This window comes from Xyrauchen texanus, chromosome 22 (genome assembly GCF_025860055.1).
Source record: "Xyrauchen texanus isolate HMW12.3.18 chromosome 22, RBS_HiC_50CHRs, whole genome shotgun sequence".
Classification (NCBI taxonomy): Eukaryota; Metazoa; Chordata; class Actinopteri; order Cypriniformes; family Catostomidae; genus Xyrauchen; species Xyrauchen texanus.
This window is the reverse complement of record NC_068297.1, coordinates 21284343-21307130: the sequence shown is the minus strand read 5'-3', so window position 1 is coordinate 21307130 and position 22788 is coordinate 21284343. Positions and strand designations below refer to the sequence as shown.

Here is a 22788-nt window from a genome sequence, read left to right as displayed (position 1 = left end):
GGTATTTCAGAATTCTAGTACTTACTCAAATCCCTGCATTTATCATGTAACATAACACATTTTCTTAATTGCCTCAGCTAGACACATTTCTAAATACTATCACAGTATTTGTGGGTTTACAAAATGCTCAAATTTAAATTTCTTTGTTAACATTTAGAATGTTATAATTTTTTAGGGGCTGTTCATCCCAAATAGGTATTAATGATCCACACGTGCTGTTTTCCTATGTAAACATGCACATAACACATTTCCTTAATTGCCTAAGCTAGAAACATTTCTAAAGTACTCTCAAAGTCTTTGTGGGTTTACAAAATGAATCCCTCCACTAACTGTTCTTCTATTTGTCACATTAACCAGTTCTCCTAAAATAGCTTTAGCTCATGTTCTTTGTTATCTTTCACCTCAGAGTGTGCTTCATTTAAAAGCTACATAACAGAGGTGGCACAACAGCTGACTTCATATAAACACTCAAGGCACTTAGACACTTTTTAGCCTGTGGAACCCATATTTTAAGCTAGCATTTGTTGCCTCTGTCCAATAAAAACAGACAAGAGATAAAAAATATGAGATTGATTTATTTGCTCCAATGTTCTTGGAATGAAGACACCCCCCACACACACACAACTGAAACCAATTAGCGCAGCTAGCACTTGTAGTGCAGAAGGTAGGTCAGGCTGGAGTAATAAAAAAGTATTGACTTTTCTCTGACTGTAAGCAGCCTGAAAGGGGTGCTGCGGCCTTGTCGTACATGAAAAGAGCTCCATTAATTTCACTTATTTCAAGAAGGGCCCCTGTCAAGTCCTAATGTGTCCAATGCACTTTTCACATTCATACACGCTGACATCTTAGCCGGGCCTCAGCTGAAATGAGTTTACATTATTTTAGCTAGTGAGAAGTTGACGGTGTAATTCCATCTGCTCAGCTCTACACAGGCCAGTTGGGAAATGGCAGAGGACTCTTTCATACATGGCTACTCCTGACTCACACTGAGGGGAGCAACTAGACTTTACACTTATATTTGACTGCTCAAATGTAAATTTCTTTGTTAACATTTAGACTGTTATTATTTGTTAGGGGCTGTTCACACCAAAAGGGTTTTTAGATCCACACGCGGTAAGCGCCACTTGGTATGCAGTATTTCACTACAAATATCTACATAAAAAAATTTAAATTCATCATTTACTCACCCTCATCCTATTCCATATGTGTATGACTTTCTTTCTTTTGCTGAACACAAATCAAGATTTTCAGAAGAATATTTCAGCTCTGCAGGTCCACCAAATTTATAAGCATTTAATTTTTATGAAAATATTTATGAAAGATAAAATTATGATTTCAACCCTGTTCACAATTCTATATATTGAACATTGAAGTAGCTGCAAATCACAAACATTATATAATCAAGTTATTTCAGATGGCACGACCTCAATATATCTCAATCAGCAACCATACATACAAACATATATACACAGTCAATTTTGGTAAGATTAACTGACAAAACCAGAATGATGTAGTTTTCACATAATTATGCATGGCAAAAGTAATCCTTTTGCCTCTATTGAAGAGACCTAGCGCATGCCATCCAAATGAGATTTCTTCTGAACTGCAACAAGTTATTACCTGCAACGTTCTCATGTAATTGACACGTGAGCACAAATCCCTGTCCTTGGAAGCTAACGTACAGGTATACTGATTTCATTCATTTAATCGTGCTGTGAAGAGAGAAATATCTTCAATTCAAACTACGCAAAAACCCAATCACTTTCAAGCACTTGCAATAGCTATAGAACAAATGAAATGCAAAAGTGTCTGTTTTCATTGTCAGAATGACAGAGGAAAACCAGCTTGTATTTAAATAAACATGCACAGAGGAAAACAGAGGAGAATGTGTAGAGAGAGTTGAACTATTGTGACGTTGTGGTATGTTTAATAGATCTTTTCTTACTTGCCCTACAATAGAAGGCGTGTTTACGTTGTCCTTATACTCTTTCTGTTCTAAACAATAAAAATGAAGTTTTCATGTTTGAAAGAGGGTGCAGATTTCAGTAGCATAAACATTCAGCATCTCAAACTGAGATTGTGATATGCATATCTATATACTGTATATATAAAGTACTTGTATTTTAACTCAAACACTAGTAAAAAGATTCATAATTCAGGCCCATTGCATTGTATTAAAAGCAAGTAAATAAGTAAGGGAAAATACTCATGTACTGTATTACAAAAATATCTGATTTATCTAAAAACAAATTCATATAATATTTCTTAACTTTTATTAATGACTGAAATTACTCAAAGGTACAATGTGAACTTTCTTAATGCTTTATGCCTCTAAATGGCAAAGGCCATCTCGAATCAATTGCAACAATTTATATTTATTTACTATTTATATGAATGCCAATAAAAAAGGAAATGCTGACATAATAGAAGGTGTAAAGTTAATTGATACATACGTATGTAACAAAAAAATTGAGAGGCATGTCAGGCGAATTGTTTATTACGTGGCAAATGAAGGGGCAGAGGGATTTTATATCCCTATAAAATGGATATGGTGAATCACCTAGAGGCTCTTGGTCACTAATGTAGTCCAGTCTGGGATATGAGCATATGTGCGTGTATGTGTGTGCGCGCATAATAGAAACATTCACATGCCATTTCCTATTCTAGAGTCAAAGCAGGTTGTCCTACTTTCATATTACTTATTTATTGCTCATTATGAATATCATTCGCATTTAAACACACCTCATATATCACACATATCAACCTGATGCATTATTCCGCCAATGATTAACAAGAGGAGCCACTAACAAAGCATAATTTTAGGCTAAATATTCCAGTTGCCACCAGAATGTGCTACAACAATAATTAAAAAGAAAAAACTCTGCTCCAGTTGTGCTTAGAGGCAATATTCGGGGAGATTGGGTGGGGGGCTAGAAGAGTGGGTTTGGAAAAGCAATTACTGAAGCAACATTAAAATAGAAGAGAGGGAAAATAACTGTAGGACCAGGCGTGGTGGTACTCCGGAACTAAGATATATCAGTTTAAAAAAAGTGACTGATGAAAGTCTAATGCAAGGCGATGGACAGGCTTTGTCCGCCAAGGCAATGCCACTGCCTACACTTTATTAGCCACTGTAATTAGCCCCGGTACTTCAATTTGTTAGCATTGGTGGTGATAATGCAAACATCAAAACACAGGGCTTCCTACTCTGTGACCACCGAACAGCCTGATGAAGGGTCATTCTTGTCAAGAGGCTATTAGCTACTGCACTAATTACTAGTAGAGGGAAAATCGAGAAACCTCCTCTTCCTCTCTGTCGGCATCACTCCTGATCCTAAACAGGGCTGACAACACACCACTGTGGAAAGCCACTTCATATCTTAAAAAGCTCACATCACTTTAATGCAACTTTTCAATGATTCCATTAAACAAAGAATAGAGAATAGCTAGAGCTACAGTAAGAGCTTGGAAATATATTTCTGCAGCAACAGTAACAATTTGCTTATAAAAATCTGACTCTAAATTCTGTTTGGACGAGCAGAATTCAAAGCCGTTGTAAAATTAATATAAACCAACATCTTTTGCCACACATTCTATATCAGGGGTTCATTCTGAGTAGAGGTATTCCCGAGTTCTACGTGCTCGGACCTGTGAGAACACGGGACGAGGCCGGCTCAACCCTGAGATTGTAAAATCTCGTAAAGGTATTGGGTGTTGCCCAGCCTGCTACTCTGCAGATGTCTGCTAGGGATGTGCAGTTGGCCAGTGCCCACGAGGATGCCACACTTAATGTTGAGTGTGCTCAAACCCGCAAGGGGGCGGGCACAGCCTGGGTGTGATAGGCCAAAGCAATGGCGTCAACGACCCAGTGGGAAAGCCTCTGTTTGGAGACAGCGTTCTATTTCCGCTGTCCACCAAAGCAGACAAAGAGCTGCTCAGAACATCTAAAGCTCTGCATGCGGTCCACAAAGTACACAAAGCACGCACCGGACAAAGCAACGAAAATGCTGGGTCTGCCTCCTCCCGGGGCAGCACTTGCAGGTCCCTGGTCCCTGAAGGGGTTCGTAGGAACCTTGGGTACGTAGCCCGGTCACGGTCTTAGGAAGCCATGAGTGTCTCCCGGACCGAACTCCAGGCAAATGTCTCTGACAGAGAATGCATGCAGGTCCCCAACCCTCTTGATGGAGGAAAGTGCAATCAGTAGGGCTGTCTTCAAGGAGAGAGCTCTGAGCTTGACTGATTCTAGTGGCTCAAAAGGGGATCTTTGAAGGCCTGGAAGACCACGGAGGGATCCCATGAGGGGAACAGGCATGGCCTGGGAGGGTTCAGCCCCCGGTCGCCTCTAAGGAATCTGATGATCAGATCGTTCTTCCCTAGGGATTTACTGTCCACTGTGTCATGGTGAGCCGATATGGCGGCTACATAAACCTTCAAGGTGGAGGGGGAAAGCCTTCCCTCCATCCTCTCCTGCAGAAATGAGAGCATCTCTGCGGGTTTTGAGATCGGGAAGAACAAGTGCTACTTCAGGGCGTAAGTTGCCTGGTAGAAGGAGCTCTGGCTTGGTTAGAAAGATAGGTGGGCATACAGCGTATGCCCTAGTCTACACTACTGTCCAGAAGCTGTTTCTCTGATTTTCTATCATTACCTTTACAAGGCACTAATCCCCCACTGAGCCTTGTGATGGCACAAGCACTTGTCTGCTTGAGTCTTTCAGCAGGCATATTAAGATGAGCAGAAGAACAAATAGTTCCCATCTTGCACAAGTATTTGCTAATATAGTCTAATATTTTTATTTAACTTTGAAGCTTATGATTATTGTTTATGTTCATGGAAACCAAATAATAATATCCCTAGTTTATTTAAAAAAAAAATTGTTTTAGTATAAATATTTTAGTGTGATGATCGATATTTTTGATACAATATCAGTATCGGAAGTGGCAATACTTGAGGATCGGTCTGCCCATTCCTAGCACAAATGGCATGTATGTGCTGCATGAGTCTGTTGGGTATACTGCAGTTTCGTCACATTTTAACTTTTTGTATAGCCACCCATTCAGTTTATGAAAAAAACACTACATGATCATGAGGAAGGATTACATCAAGATGTAGGTTACGTTGGTTGGCAAATGCAAACTCCTACAGTTAGGATACTAAACATCTTGGCAGAAGAATGGTTTATTCCGCTTATTTTTATAGACAAATGCAACCTTTCATTGAACATTGGTGTTTTTTATGGTATTGGTGTTACCACTGTTATGCCACTCGAGTATGTTACAGTGATTTTACCATGGGTAAGGATGTTTTAAGCACACACGGTAAAATAAAATGTAATGCACACCCTCTTGTGGCGTATTGCTTTATTAGTTCTGGAGGAGTTTGTTTTGTTTTTAATAGGCTTTGGATAAAAGGGGAAAAATCTTAGGACCTCAAAGAATATTCTAAAAAGGTGATTCCCTGATTCAAATATCAGAGGCACAGTTATGTGTGTATGTCATTAGTTATGTATCCAAGCATGTCCAAAGCCTCTGTAATCCTTCCTGCATCACTTCCTTTCATTTCCACAATTGAGATAAATCACCAAGCACTGCTTTCAGGTTAAGACATGTTAATCTGGGAAATAACACATCTCAAGGTGTGGGTCCTGTGATGGGTGGGGTGAAGTAATGAACAAAGAAGAAAGGCAAAAAAGAATGGGAATAATTTAATCAGAAATGCACTTGAAAATTACCATATTCATCATTATCTTCCTGTGAGTCAATGCAAGGGAAAAAGTAAGGGCTTTGGAGATTTATAAAAAAAAAACTGGCCCATGTGTGACATGTTTCTCATTGGTATCCGTCAATGGTAGGCAAACGTGGAACATTTATCAAGCCACAGACAAATGACACTGGGTTACTAGTTAGACAGTGTAATAAGTGCCATCTAATTTTCTCTTTAGAATCAATTTGTTTCAAAGCTCGACATTGTCATCAAGGGACAAAGCTTTTTCTGTGAGAAATTAAAGTAAAAATAGTTAGAAAGATCTATCTATCTATCTATCTATCTATCTATCTATCTATCTATCTATCTATCTATCTATACTATTATACATATTGGAACGCCTGCCACGGTCAGCGAGCCAGCGCCTGTAGCTCCTACCGTCAGCGAGCCAGCGCCTGCAGCCCCTCCAGTCAGCACGCCAGCGCCTGCAGCCCCTACTGTCAGCGAGCCAGCGCCTGCAGCCTCGACCGTCCCTGAGCCAGCGCCTGCAGCCTCGACTGTCCCAGAGCCTCCTGAGCCTCCCGAGCCTTCCTTGGCTCCGCCTTCCTCGGCTCCGCCTCCTGAGCCTCCCACAGCTCCGCCTCCTGAGCCTCCAGAGCCTCCTTCAGCTCCGTCTCAAGAGCCTCCCACGACTCTGAATCCAGAGCCTTCTACGGTTCCACCTGGGTCTTCCACGGCTCCGCCCTCCATGGTTCTGCTACCAGAGACTTCCATGGCTCTGCCCTCGGAGTTCCCCATGGCTGTCCTGTGGCCGCCCCCCAGGCCTCCTGAACCTGTCCCTGTCCTATGGCCACCTCCCAGGCCTCCTGAACCTGTCCCTGTCCCATGGCCGCCTCCCAGACCTCCTGAACCTGTCCCTGTCCCGTGGCCGCCTCCCAGGCCTCCTGAACCTGTCCCTGTCCTGTGGCCACCTCCCAGGCCTCCTGAACCTGTCCCTGCCCCTTGGACTGCCTTCTTGCCCCCTGTGCCCCTTTGGACTTCCTGCCTGACCTCTGTGCCCCCTTGGACTTCCTGCCTGCCCTCTGTGCCCCCTTGGACTGTCTGTCTGCCACTTGTACCCCCTAAGGACTGTCTGTCTGCCCCTTGTACCCCCTAAGGACTGTCTGTTTACCCCTGGTGCCCCCTTTGGTCTGCCTGCCCCCCCTCACTCCTTGGACGATCTCTGTTTTTTTTTTGGGTATTCCTTTTTTTCATTCTTTTTTCAGGAGCGTCTGGAGAGGGGGGTTATGTCACGATTCCCTTGTTGTCTGCCCTGTGTTTCACTTGTCTTTGTCTAAAACTACACTTCCCATGATCCCCGGCCCTCATCTCTGCCAGCCCTGTGTCATTGTGCTCACCTGATTGTCGTTTGTCATCATCATGTCTCCTGTGTATATAAACCCTGTTTGTTCTCCATTCCCTTGTCGATCACTGATGTTTTGTGGATGCTTGTCTGTCATTATTATCCATGCTCTACGTTATGTTATCCTGCCTGTTAACCCTTTGAATGTCTTCTGTGTTTTTGTTTGATTTTTCCCATTGTGGATCTTTCCTTTGTTCCTGTTTTGTCTGTTTTCACGTTTTCTCTTCAATAAACCGCTGCAAGTAGATCCTCACCCTGCGTCTGCCTTCACTTGCTCATCATAACACATATAACTACTTATTTTTAATATTACTTATGAAATATATATTACTTATATTTTTTTCTTTGTGCTTATGTAGGAATTCATTTTTATTTTTAAATCTACATATGAATCTACATATTTCTTAAAGCATTTATTTTTCCAGTGGTTCATAATGAAACACTTTAAAGAACTCAACAGCAGACAAAATATTGTTATGTTATAAGGAGATGCAGAATCCACCACTGTAAAATAACTGTTTGATTAAATCTACTATAAAATTCGAACACATTGAGGGTTTTGTCATATTAACACACCCAATTCTCATGGGAACATCAGTGCCTCTAGCGCCTGGGTCTCTGTGTGACACAGGTTAAGTGGAGGGCATCTTTTGGAGTACATTACTCTCTTAGAACTCTAATGCATTCTGATTAATCAAAAAGAGCTGAGCAGTTAAACTCTTTAGAGAAGGAGGTAAATAAATAAACAAACAAAATAATTAGAGAAGCAAAACCTACCCAGCACCCCCCATTGATAGGGGAATGCATGGGCTCCTTGATGATGACGTGGGGGAGAGAATGAGAAAGTACCTCCAGATAACTCAAACTTGTGTTTAGGGGAAAAGAATAATCCATTCAAAGCAGAAATGCTGTTTTTATGCTGCCTGTACTAGATACATTAATTACTGACATTGAGGCAGATTTTCTATGGGTTAATGAGGGTATAGATACCACCAAAACACCACAACCAAAAATGTTAATCATGTTCATGGAAAGATTCTTGCTTCATTATTTGTTTTCTATTCCTGGTCTGTAAATATTTAATGTATCTTAACAGTATTTCAGTAGTGTTTTAATTATTTTAAATATGCTCATATTATATTCATTTTATATATTATTTAACTACCCATTTTTTTTAAACATCAGGATTTTAACATTACAATGTATATATTTGAATATATGGGAACGTTAAAGTATGTTTTTAAGTGCTGTAACTTTTCAACACTTCTTTTTCACCACTTCCATGCCATAATCAGCCTTTTGCCTTTATTTGTTTACTTCTGGTCCTGCAGTGTGACAAATTAATTTTGAAAAGTACAAATATAATCTTTCAATTAATATGAAGTCATGAAAACTGCATGCACAATAATTATAATCTACATAATACATTTTAGGGCAATATTAAATTAATGACCAGCAATTTTAGAAAACAGCCCCCGTTTAGATTATGCCAATATATTTAAATAGTAACTCTATCAAAGTTTCCAATGGGAACTTGTGATACATGATGAAGACAGTCACACAACAGGACACATTTGAAATTGTTAAATAATTAAAACTGATCATTTGAACAGATTATTTTATGTTAAATTAGTTTTCTCTGCAAATCAAATGCCGAAAAAGCAAGAGAACAAATTACTAGTCTTCTTTTAAGGATAGTAAAATGACACTCTCATCAGTCCATATATCTAAATATGTGTATCTTTGTATAAGAGTATGATGGTATGATCCTGTGGTAAAACTCCTCTGCGAAGGGAATCACCCCAAAGGCTAAGGGGATGCCTCCTGTTTAGCTATGGATCAGCGATAATCCTTAATATGGCATCCTCTGCCACATCAATTATGTTGATCATAGGCATGCCTGTTATGCTGAGTCTTCATTACCGTCAGACGGCATGAGCACCAGCCTGAGACCATCATGGTATAAATCAAGGCATACTGGGCTACTTTCCAAAAGAATCAGATAGGAGCACCATGGACAATGTCTTTTTAACTTGAGAAGTATTAAGAAATGGCATAGATAAGGTCAACCTAGACCCTAGCCAACCTGTTGAGTAAGGCTGCCTGTCACTAACATTCTGTCTAACATCTCCTTTTGTGTTCCACATAAAATATATAAAAATATAAAAAATATTTAAATTTGATAAAAAATAAAGTCAAATGAGTTTGGAACGACATGAAGATGTAAATTTTCAGTTTTGGGTGAACCGACCCTTTAATCTATACAGATAACATCTAAAACGCAGAGTGGAACCGAGCCGCCACATCCAGTATCAACCAAGCATACACAAGCGGTGTCAGCAGTAGGGGCTCTCTTATTTATTTCATTCCGGGGGAGGTATTTCCAGGCAATTGCGCTGGATGCAGAGGGTAGTGCCTGCTGGTAAGCGCCAATAAAGAACTCTCATCCATGAATGGCCTTCAGCAGAGACAGTCAATTACCTAATGTGAGGACTTTGAAGGGGGGAGAAAGCCTTTTCTCCACATTTAGTTGTGGGTATTTATTAAATTGCTGTCAAATTTGACAAATTTGAGATGCTCAAGTTTGAGGTTGTTTTGTGGGGGGTGATGGGGTTCAGAATGAACACTGATCCCCCTCCCACCACCATTACCAACCCTATTCCTTTTCCTGAATCATACCAGCCCAAAGAATACATTTTGGTAGCACTATATGTGCATGCTAGTGTGACAAATACCTTTTTCCCTTGGTGGCACTCCTTGTGCTCCTCTCGGAAGTGCTTGGTCCCATATGCCACCTGCTCGAAGGGAGTGCTGGTGTGAATCAGTCTCTCATACCTCTTGTTTTGGCTTGCATTTGAAAATGGATGGAAACTGTGAAGAAATAGAAATTAAAGCTGAAGTGTGTAAATTCTTTTCAAAGTTAAAATACTTCTATCCTATCCTAATATGCAGAGACAACTATAAGTAAGCCATTTGTAGGATGAATTCCGCCAAAAAGTAGAAACACTGTGGCTTTGCGGCACTGCAAAAACATTGCTCTGTTTGTTTAAGCATCCTGACCAGTCTAAAACATTAACATTGGCTCAACTGATGGCATGTGTTTGAGGCAAGACAATCTTTTTGACTAAATGCTAATGAAATTGCACAACTTGGACTTAAGATATACACATTAAGCTCATATACTTAGACAAACTAAAAAAAGCCAGTCTGATCTCATTATTGAAAAGATTAAATTACATGGTTCATTACACCTATCGCAACAGTACAAGTTAAAAAGTTCACTGTGTAGCGTTAAAAGCAAGTTAAATGTTCTCCCAAACAGATGATGTTTTTAAGATGAATGTTCTAATGTTCTATAGAGTTCAACAAAACCTACCTGCCTACCCTAAACCTTAAATCTAAACCTAACCGATTGTATCATAAGAAAGCAAATGTGAGAACAAAAAAACACAATTACTAAAACAACCACGTAAATTTGATGCCACATAAAAAATTATTTAGTAAAAAATAAGGTATAGTAACGTGATTCTATGAGACCAGGTTTAAAAAAGCATGAACTCTAGCTGTAATGAGCAGTAATAGTTGGCTAGGAAAATTACTGGCCTCTGCTTCTGGCAAATGTGCCAGCTCATTTCTAATGCTTTTGCTATTAGCATTCACAACACAGCACATGTTACTTATATATCACCACATTGCCTCATCACTCCCTCGCAGGCACTTTTCATTCTAGTCAAGATCATTTCCAAACCCAAATAGCTTCTTAATCGTTGTGATGTCTTGTGGTTGTTTCTGCACATGCTGAGTGTTTGCTGGGCACACGTTCAGTGCAAATAGTGGTTACTTAGGAAAAATGCCAGATGTTAATTACAGCGAGGTTGATTTTGTAAATTGTACCCAAGACACTTTGCCTGGAGGAAGATTCATCCAGTGCGGTACAAGAGGTGTCTGTGCGAGGCTGGGTAACATCCACTGGGCATTGGGTTGGCTTGTCACAAAACAAACAACCAACCAACAACCTTGGCATTTTCTGTGAACACAATCTGCAAATAAAATTTTTTTTTTTCTTTATTTTCTCAAATGATTGATGTGTTCGTACCCTTATATGATGATGAAATCAGAAGTGCAAGTGAAGCCCTGTAATATTTTATGAAATCGAAACAAGCAGTTAAGGGAAATGTAACAATAATTGCTCCACCTGGACAAGAAAAATTTTCATTGTGCCACACAAATACAGTGATTTACGTATTTAATATGCGCACACTTAAAAAATCTCATGGGCCGTTCAGACTGAACGTGTTGCTGCGGTACAAAAAAGCGAAACACTCAACAAATATAATAGAATGCTGACGCAACAAATAAAACAGAGCATGGGTCTTTCAAGATGTTTTTGTAAAAGGTTGAAGTTATTTTTAACCCGAAGCGTGTGTATGAAAACCTGAATGTGACACTCTTTAAAATGACACGTTTACTTCAGGAAAAAAAAATAAAAAATGACATACTTGAGAAGAAAAGGACAATCTTTTGTGAGGTTTTTTACTTAATTCAAGAAAAATGGGGTTAGAAAATGAATTTATTTTCCTTTTGGGTACACTACCTGCAAATAAATCTACTTTGAAGTAAATCTAAATTTAAACAAACAACTTATGGACTCTAATTGCACCTTAGATCAAAGACTTTGCCTAAAAGCCTTCTCTATTTTCCCCTTTTATCTTCTCTATATTTTTTAAACAATGTTTTCTTAAGCATTGGTTTAAAAAAAAATCATACAAAGCAACTTAATAACATCTATCTACATCAACTAATACAACATTGAAGCTTTTATATAGCACTAGAATGCTCAACATTCTCCTTGTTAAGTTATTTACTTAAAGAACCATCCTGAAACAAGACCATTATTTATTACAGGGCACCTTCTGCCACATAAGCAATAATGCTTGGAAAGGCTTTGATGGTGCAAGGCAAAAAAGAGGGTGACATCAAACACTGTACTGGCCCTTTAAATAATGGCCCAATCTCCCACAGACATTCTTATCCACCAGAGACACCAGCCTCCCTACAAGACAGATTACAGTGCAACCCTAATGCTAATGTGCACATGGGATGGACATCACAGAGCAAAAATTAATGTGGCCCCAATGTCCCAGAATACACAATGCTTCTGCTGCATGCCGGCTGTTTCACTTACTGCTTTCATTGCCATTGAATTGCATTTTAATAGGGTAGTTTTTATTCATTGAAAGCCATTAAGGAAAGTTTGACTTCTCGCAGGGGATCTTTTGACAGAGCAGACCAATGCCCGGTGACAACACCCTAGGAGGCAACCAAAACGGGAAGTAGGAGGAAGGAGCAGAAAAGGAGGAGACTGAGAAAGAGAAAAAGAGAAAGAGCAATATGTATATACATGTGTATTCAGTCCCTATTTTGTACTCTTGTAAATCTGCACTAAATACCAAACATCGGTTTTAAAAAGAAAGTTTTAAAAATGCAAAACAGATTATATTTTACTAAAAGAAAGGCTAATATTCATAGTTACACCGAAAAAAATCAATGACTGTATGAAACACTCTCTTGGCAAGTTGGGATGCACAATTTTTCAGAGATCATAGCAGTATAGGCCAATATTTGTGTTAATCAGCCAATTATTATTGGCATCTCTCAAATTAAGAATATTGAAAGAAGATAATATCTGAGGTCCTTTTTACAATTCAAACAGTGTATTTGTCTATGGAAGGTTACAAAACTGTTATCCATCATTCTTATTTACGTTATAATGTTTTAAAGCCTGATTTCACTTCAAGCGTGTACAATTCTAGATTGGAGTATACATTTGTAAAATTGGCCATCATATTGCTTATCAGCCATAACATAATGCTAAAAAATCATCAGCTAAAAGTACTGAATTTGTATTTATTTTTTATTCTATATTGCTGCATCCCTAAAAACAGATTAACATTTTAGAAAGAAATAAACAGTCTAAATACTTACATTACCAGTCAAGCTATAAGCCAACTCTAGTTTTCATCCACTATGAAGATGTTTTTTTTCCTTTTCTAAATCATGGTAATCCACATTGTGTATCCTAACATCCATCTGCATAGGAGGCTGAGAAAACATCACTAGGACTGAAATTAAACTGTCAGTGGAAAAAAAGAGCAACAACAATTTGGCGGCTCTTTGAAAAATTCCAGAGGAAATTAGAAGGAACAGAGAGTGGGATCCTGGATCTGAAAGAATCTAATCATGCTTTGCTGTGCCCTGCAGACACCACATGTATAATACGATTTACACAGTAACCACCTCTCCTATTACAGACTGTTTGGGGTATTCTGTGTTAATGGGGTTAGCTAATTTACTGTTTAAAGTTGGAGCAAAGGGGGGGAAATGAAATGTGATTAATAAACATTGCACATTGAGCTTATAATTAAAATAAAATAGAAGGGTTTAAAAACAGAGATGGCACTGTTCAAGTAACGTTGTGAAAAATGTATGGTAATCTGCTGCAATAATTACATACCAAGGAGGAGAGCGAATAATGTCTTGCAAGGATGTAACAGTGTAGTTGCATGGATGAAGGGCTTTTAATAGTCAAAAAGGCAGCAGTTTTGGCAATTTAACCTATTTAGCAACTAACCTTGTTAAGAATTTACCATCTGTTCCGAACTTTGAGAGAATAATGTGTGAGGCTTCTCTTGTTATGTGATAATATGCATCTACACAATGTATCCAGTGCCTAAACACTCAACAATTCACAGTGTTGAATTGATTCATAATATGAACTTAGGTATTATAGAATTATAATACCTAAGTTCATATTAATTAATAGTGGTCAAACAATACAAAAGGCATGTGCCATTGACTTTGAAACTGGGCAAGCATCAAAGCAAAAAAAAAAAAATTCACATTATTAAACGCTGTGCCCAAAAAACATTATATGGGTGAGTGTAATGTCGCGGAAATGTTATAGATGTAAATTGTTGCCTTAGAACCCACCAGTAAATGGAAACAATTGTCACAGTGCTGAAATTCATGACCAAATTGTTTTGTATTCAGGACAGTAATTTTGCCCATGTCACACAAATTAAACATTGTCATATATTGATCATAGCATATTTATGCCCATTAAATTATACAATGAACCACAGTGCCAGAAGAGCTTGTTTTGACAAACAAAATAAAGAAAAAGTAGATTACCAGTTACTAGTTTCAATATCATAGGCCACTCACGTCACTCTTCCCACAGCTCAGAACCACTGGAAAGGACAGCAGCAATTGTCTAATCTGACCACCAAAGACAACAATCTTAACCAGAATGCACAAGGCACATGTAACATAAACATGGCGGTCTACATTCCTTAATATATATTTTTTAAACAGACACTGCTCCCTCCTCATAACCAGCAGGGGGGCGTGGGCGGGCCGTGGGGGCGTGTTTATAATTTTATTACCTTTGTTTTATAACAAATATTCAATCAACTATCATAAACTATGCATTATTTGAAAGCTAAAACACTCAAGAATCACGTTCTGAACTTGTTTTTGCAATCAATACACCAGATTTTTGACTGGATAAAAGCCACCCAATGTCTGGTCAGCAAAATTTTGATGGATGGGAGTATTAACCAACTAAAACACGATTGCAGTGATTGACAGTTTGCTTAGTTTACCTCAGAAGATCTGTCTAATACATAGGTCTAATACAAGTGCGTCCACTCGTGCGCTCTTCGTCATTTTACGCACAGCGCGCACAGTTTTTACCATTGTTTTGCTACACGGAGCTCGTTTCAATGCGCGGATTTATTCTAACATTATATCTAACAATCTATATCATGGATCGTCGACTGAAGAGGAGTTTTTGTGGTGTTGAGAGTGTTTTGGAGGAGGTAATGAGGAGTAGCGACGAAGAACAGCAGAAAGACGCAGAAACAGATATCTTAGACAGAGAGAGCACGGTGTCGAGTGTCGATTCGGGTGAAGAGGAGATGTTTCTCCATGGACTCGATCCCGTATTAGATCGGTAAGTTGAAACACATCGTCTTGAGTTTCTATGTTTATGAAGTATAATACCTATAAAACAGACAGAGCATAACACAAGAAGGACCTGATGCTCAGATCACCACTTCATAGCCTCAGACTAACCAGAATCAATGACCTATAGTGTCTATGAACTAGTATCAATAACACAGATTTTTAATAAATACATTAACTTACATTTACTTGAACACAAAATCTATGAATCTCTCCTTGCGAATGAACATCTTTGTCATTTTGTTGTAAAAGTTGCCTACTTCTCGAATTTTCATTGAAATAAACTTTGCCAATTCCGTGTAGCTCGTCGATGCTTACACTATATCCATTTTAGCACTTAATAATGCATTAGTTAAGTGAATTTGAATGTGTTGACACAAAAACAAAATCTAGCCTATCAAATACCATGACAGAATTAAGGTAAGCATGCTTACCTTGGCCATTTCTAGCAGCGGGTGTGACTTTAAATGAACGTACAGTTTTGAATGGAAGGGTGGTAAACAATGCTTTAAATCAGAGAAAGCATAACATATAACATGCTTATACCTGAGGGTGGCGCCAAAGCAAATAAATGAATTGGCTGTGCAGCTCAACTGAGATGTAAGATGACGAAATTGAAAGAAAACGTCTAGGTTACAGATGTAACCTCCGTTCCCTGATGGAGGGAACGAGACGTTGTGTCTAAGAAGCGACACTAGGTGTCTCTCTTGAGCACCGAATATGCCTCTGATCTATGAAAAAAGGCCAATGGGAATTAGGCAGACAGTATTTGCATACCCCGACCCGGACATACGGGTATAAAAGCGGGTAAATACATCGAGTTCATTCAGGAATTTTCTGAGGAGCCGGAATGGTCCGGACACTACAGTGGCTCGGCTCAGTGACGTGGCCGGGAGGACACAACGTCTCGTTCCCTCCATCAGGGAACGGAGGTTACATCCGTAACCTAGACATTCCCCATCTGTCGCTCACTTCGACGTTGTTTCGAAGAAGCGACACTAGGGGTCCAATTCAAATCACGCCATGCGCTGAGCCATGTACGTGTACTGCTGTCACAAGAGCGGGCAGGTATATTTACGTGCAAAGGTGACCAGTTGTGTCAGACTGCACGTACCCTTCCCCAATGCCCTATAAAAGACGTCGGAACCCTTTTGTTACCCTAAGCAGGGAAACAAGGCAACGCTTGCCAATCTGGGAACGGGCCGAGCCTAGCCGGGCCTCTTTTCTCTCTATGTTTCTCGCATAGAGCCAAAGCGGCTGAGGCCCTTACACGCATCGTGGGAAGGGGGTCTTACCCAGTTTCCTATTTTTCAGGGGGAGAAGACCCTGCGGAGACCACACCTGCCCAGCAACGGGGAGGTAAGTGGCGAGATACATCACAAGGACACCTGGCACTGCCTAAGGGAGACGCAGGTCCACTCGCAAGGGGACCGTACCGAGGAAAAAACACACAGGAGGAGTCCACGCAGGAGTCCGGACCTGTGGAGCACCTATACCAGTACGGGTAAATTAAGTACCCGTAGTGGATTGGGTCAGCGAATTCCTCCGCTTAATTGCGGACCCATAGGGCTAGGGAGGAATCGTCTAGGGATCGGAATATATGGAATCTCCTGGGAAAGAAAGTGCACAATTTTACCTTGCCCGAGGGAAAGGGCGCTAGGTGCAAGCAATCCACCCGGTCAGTTCATCAGCGTGTTATCGAGTCCTACCGGCTCGGACCTGAGAAGACACGGGACGATACTGACTCAACCCTGAGATTGTAAAATCTCGCAAAGGTATTGGTTCCCAACCTGCTGCTCTACATATGTCTGCCAGGGAGGTGCCCCTGGCCAGTGCCTATGAGGACGCAACACTCCTTGTTGAGTGAGCTCGGACCGCAAGGGGGGGGCACGGCCTGGGTGTGGCAGGCCAATTAAATGGCATCCACCACCCAGTGGGAGAGACTCTGTTTAGAGACAGCGTTCCCTTTCTACTGTCCACCAAAGCAGACAAAGAGATGCTCAAACATCTAAAAGGTCTGCGTGCGGTCCAAGTAGGTATGCAAAACATGTACCGGACACAGCAACGAAGGGGCTGGGTCTGCCTCCTCCCGAGGCTGCGCTTGCAGGTTCACCACCTGGTCTCTGAATGGTGTGGTAGGAACCTTGGGCATATAGCCCTGTCGCGGTCTTAGGATCACATGGGTGTCTGCTGGACCAAACTCCAGGCAGGCGTTGCTAACTGAGAACGCTTGAAGGTCCGCGACCCTCTTGATCGAGGCGAGCGCGATCAGCAGGGCCGTTTTTAGAGAAAAGGCCCTAAGTCTAACTGATTCTAGCGGCTGGAGGGGGGGGGGGGGTCTCTGAAGGGCCGTGAGGACCACTGAGAGATCCCAGGAGGGGAACAGGCTTGGCCGGGAAGGATTTAACCTCCGGGCGCCTCTTAGGAACCTGATGATCAAGTCGTGCTTACCCAAAGACTTGCCATCTACTGCGTCGTGGTGGGCCGCATTAGCAGCAGCATACACCTTCAAGGTGGACGGGGACAGCCTCCCCTCCAACCTCTCCTGCAGGAATAGGATCACTGACCTAACTGCACACCTCTGTGGGTCTTCAGCCCGGGAAGAACACCAATTCACTAACAAGCGCCAGTTCAGGGCGTAACGTTGCCTGGTAGAGGGGGCTCTGGCTTGGCTGATAGTGTCTTCTTCCGCGTCCCGTCCAGGGGCCAGACGTCGAGGTTCCAGAGGTCTGGATGTGGGTGCCAGAGCATGCCAGAGCAGAAAGAAGGTCCTTCCTCAGGGAAATTTGCCAGGGAGAGGCTGTTGCGAGGAGTACGGGGTCCGAGAACCAGGCCCGGGTGGGCCAGTAAGGAGCCACTAGGGTGACTTGCTCCTCGTCCTCCCTGAACTTGGACAGCACCCGTGCAAGAAGTCTCACTGGGGGAAATGTGTACTTGCGCAGCCCCGAGGGCCAGCTGTGTGTCAGCGCGTCTGCTCAGAGGGGAGCCTCTGTTCGGGCATACCAGAGTGGGCGATGGGAGGTCTCTTGGGAGGCAAATAGGTCTACCTGGGCCTTGCCGAACCGTTCCCAAATCAGCTGAACCGACTGGGGTTGGAGCCTCCACTAGCCACTATCGGTTGAAAGCAAGCCGGGACCGCAACGTTGCCATGGTCATGCTCTCGCAGTGAGAACATGAACCATCCACAAACGCTGCTGCGGTGTTATCGCAACCCAGACACACGAGACAATGCCTGTGGCCGTCTGAAGTGGAGAGCACTCTACCGCATCCAGGAACTATGCAGTGGCGGAAGGGCATCTTTATAAAGACGTGTCCTGAAAAGGACGTTCAACACCAGCTGCGTATTTGCTCTTTTAGAGGAAATAACTCTTTCAGAGAAAATCACTCTTTTAAGTTTCTTGCACTGTCGAAGCGCCCAGGGGCAAACTGCACTACTGTGCAGAGAATGAGAAAGCCATTGTAATGCGCCGTCGAATCCAACAGGCAAGCGTCAGAGGAAAACAGGAACAGGTGTGTGACTCACAGCTGACTGCAACACGACCATCGGCTCCGAAGAAGATTTCTGAACGAACTCGGCGTATTTGCCCGCTTTTATACCTGTATGTCCAGGGCGGGGTAGGCAAATACTGTCTGCCTAATTCCCAGTGGCATTTTTTTCATAGATCAGAGGCATATTCGGCGCTCAAGAGAGACCCCTAGTGTCGCTTCTTCGACACAACGTCGAAGTGAGCGACAGACGGGGAACAGTAGTTTATACAAACAACTATATTTAAATGTTTCATTGTGTCATTTTTATTTTCATCCCTCTGTTAGGTAAGCACTGCTTACCTTGCTTATATGGATGGCACGTCCCTGCAATACAGTATATGGGTTTTTCAAAGGCTGATGACAATATCAAGAAAGCCCAATGGTTGACAAAATGCCAATATATTTAAACATGCCAAATGAGATGAAAACAAAGTTTTTGAAATGAAATGCCTGTATTAACAAAAAAAAAACAAAAAAAACAATGACAAGGCTGTCGGTTTGGAACTGACACTAAACTAGCATTATTAATTGGCCAAGCAGGTTAGACTCAATGGGCGACAAACTCAAAATGGCCAAATATCCAATTAAATGGCTAGACCGATATATTGATCTATCACTTGTTAATAATGTTAATCTATCTTTCAGATTTTGTGTAGTAGATTTAGACTGCATTATTACATACTGATTAACGCTACAGTATACAGTATTTTCCATAGACTGTTTCCAGTCTAAAATCAATAAACTACATGTGCAGCTTCTATAGATGTGTATAAACATGCACAAATGTGTGTGCGCAACTTACGTCTGGTCGATGACACGAGTCCGCCACTCCTGCCGTTTGAGCTCCTCTCTGGCCTCCTCCAGGGCAGTGATAGATGTGGCCACACGCAGGCTTGGCTCAAGGGGCCGGAGCCGCTGCTGCTGCACCTCCAGAGCTGGGCGAAAGGGCCCCTGACAGGTACGAGGGATAAGGTAAATGTTTTATTGCCCAAACTTGCCCGCTTTGTTATTGATGAGGCCCATGTGGATGCCCAGCTGGCCCCCCTCCTCTCATATGTGATATTAACACAGCTGACCAGTGCTGATGATGGTGCAATGACCATAAAGTCTTGGCCCAACATGAGATTGAGGAATGAGTTAATATGACTCCAATGACTGCATTAGATTTCACAAATTCCATTGGCCTCACTCCACCCACAGCACTGGTAAGGGAAAGAGGCTAGAAGTATTTCGAATCACTTTTTGATTTAGAGATTCCAAATGCTTATGCTAATACAATACAAAAATTACTATGGTGGTTCCATTGTTCAATGAGTATCAGAAGGTAATACCATGGTACTGTTATATCCACCATTGTACTGATTCATTGCAATATTCGTATACAGTACATTGGTATTCCCAATGTACTCCAGGGTACTTCAAAGAATACCACTGTATTACAATGTACATGTCCCAAAACATGGTATTATCATGGGACATGTCCCATAAAACATGTTAATATAGTACTTTTTTATTTTTTGTATGTGCTGTGTCTTGTATTATTCAAATCTCAGACAGAGTTTGAATATGTTATTGTGAATATAGACGAGGAACCAATAAATTGACACAAAAATAAGTATTCATCTTGCTCAAACTATTCCTAAATGCATAACTTATTGTTTTGGTGCTCTTAGTTTAAATGTGACCTTCAGACATTGCAGCTTTTAATTCATGCTGCAACACCCTCTGTCCTTGATACTATCAAGACCAGATCAGCACCTGGCACTGACCAATCCCCTTACTTCCCCTAACAATACACATAATCAGCCTATCAGTCACAGATGCTTATCACATAGGGAGAGATGCTTAGGGAGGGGGCTCCACCTCAGACCACAAATAATAGGGACAGAGAGATGGTATGAGCAAGGTGGGGAAGAGAGGGAGGCTTGAGGGTGGTAGGTGCTTATTCTGGGATCTTTGTAAGGGCAAAATGTAGATAAATTATTCATCTTCATCTATTGCACATTGTGTGAGAGATGTGGCAGTTTTTTTTAAACGAATTCCTGCTAACTGGGCCCAGCTGGAGTGAAAAGCCAGCCCAGGGAGAAGAACTCAGGCTCTAATAAAAAGAAATGACTCACGCCTCATTTCTGCTCACTTATGTTTTACATTAATAGAAACCAACATTAAGAACTAGTTACCATAAAAGTCATGGACCGTAAATAACACAAATGGCAAATACGTATCATCAAATCTCTCTCACAGCTGGACAAGATGACATGCTAGATTTGGATGTGCTTAAAGATATTCTTTATCGGGGCACCTTTACATGTTGCAGTATTCCCTTGCTGAGAGCACCTTAATGGGATCTAAGGAATAAAGGGGCTTGGGTTGACAGGCGTGCTTATAACCGATTATCTGGCTGCCTAAATGTTTTGGTGGCATTCAGGTGACAAGGGTAGCATGTTTAATGATATTATTTAATTTATACGGTAAGTAAAAAAAGTTCTCATGGTGGCAATAAATCCTGGCTTTAATCATATTTATCTTGGAATCTCTTTTGTTAATTGTCACCGCACTTCATCTCTTTGCGGCCATTTCATTAGTCTAAAGAGACATCAACAAACACTGTGGTGACTTGATGAAATATCCCAGTACAGGGTGGTGAGATACTTGGTATTGTATGCATCTAAATGAAAATTTGAGTGTAAGTTTGCTCAAATATAAAGATATTATCATATCACAATATTAAACAAAATATACTTTAACTATCTTTGGTTCATAAGTATAATGTAAAATGCAATATACTGTATATAGACCCAATGAAATAAAACATTTTTGTGGCTTGTAGTCCATGTGTGTTTGTTTTGACACTATCTATATGCTAAAAGACTCCTAAACATTTTGCTGATATACATGATTAAAGGGATTTTACCTTTCCTTTGTACATGTAGAAAGTCTGCAAAGTTACAAAGCACAAAGTCCACACAAAAGGAAGTTATTCCCTCCCACAGACAACACTGCTCAAGAACTAAAAGAAATGGCTGGATTGTAGTCCAGCCATTTCTTCCATAAAGTATCTACGTCACTATGTATCACATTTGCATAATGCCTGCCTAAGGGCTACTTTGGCCCGCCTATCAGGATGAGTTGGGTTAGTGTTATCAGCATGTCGAGAAGATGCGGTTTTCTTCACTGCAAAAGCAAAACATCTTTGTTTGGACTTCCAAAAGCACACATATTTAAGAATCAGTGGTTAAAATTTATTTTATTTATTTAGCAGTACAACCACAACCAATGCTGGATTTTCAAGATGGTTACTCCTGAAAGATGTTGCAGATCCTACATTGTTGGGACAATCTGGCACTTCAGGATCACAACCTATAAGTATGCTTGATTTTTTGTGGATTTATCTACCGAGCTACCAAGTGTTCAAATGCAGAGTTTTGTGTTGTAGCTATGGTGTACACCCAGTGCACAGCTGTAGCCCCCTGCTAATCTGCTAGCTAATGTTATTGTGTTGAAATAGTTTTGCTAATCAGCTGCAGGCCCACTTTTACCTACAATTGTGTAGAATTATGCAGATTGTTTGTCGTTCTTATTATCATGAATAGTGATCAAGTGAGGAGATTTATTTTTACAAAGGGTAATTTTTTGTCTGCAATCCATGGTAGTGCTTGGCAAACTTGCTATGTAATGTTACTTTATTAGTAAGGGTTTACTATTCAGCTAATAATATATATATATATATATATATATTGCAGAAATGTGCAGCATAAGAACAAATATGTGTTTTTTGAACATTAAAGCATGTAAATGTATTCTAATAGACCCGCAAAACAAACAATGAACCTGTTAATAGCATAATATGGGCTCTTTAAAATTTACAGTCTGTATCTTCCAAGAAAACAGACCAATTTTTAAGGGTCATGTTACACTTCACGGCTTTGGCTGTCACGTACAGTAAATAATCATTATTAGTAGACAATCGTAAAATCCCTCAACCTTCTGCACCAGGTAAATGGTAAGTAAGTAAGCCCCCATAAGCCTATATATATATATATATATATATATATATATATATATATATATATATATTTAAGCAATATCACATGGGCAAGAGTGCGATATGGCCCTGATTGAGAGTCCAACAA

At 40.8% G+C, this 22788-nt stretch overlaps 1 protein-coding gene across 1 annotated transcript in view; it reads right to left on the bottom strand.

The window, feature by feature from the left end:
- spata17 (spermatogenesis associated 17) overlaps positions 1 to 22788 on the bottom strand; it is a 54623-nt gene that overhangs the window by 10869 nt on the left and 20966 nt on the right. The window contains exons 8-9 of the mRNA XM_052154218.1: positions 19458 to 19606; positions 9838 to 9973 (exon numbers count right to left, since the gene is read on the bottom strand). Coding sequence (XP_052010178.1) covers positions 9838 to 9973; positions 19458 to 19606 — 285 coding nt within the window. The remainder of the gene's footprint in view (positions 1 to 9837; positions 9974 to 19457; positions 19607 to 22788) is intronic.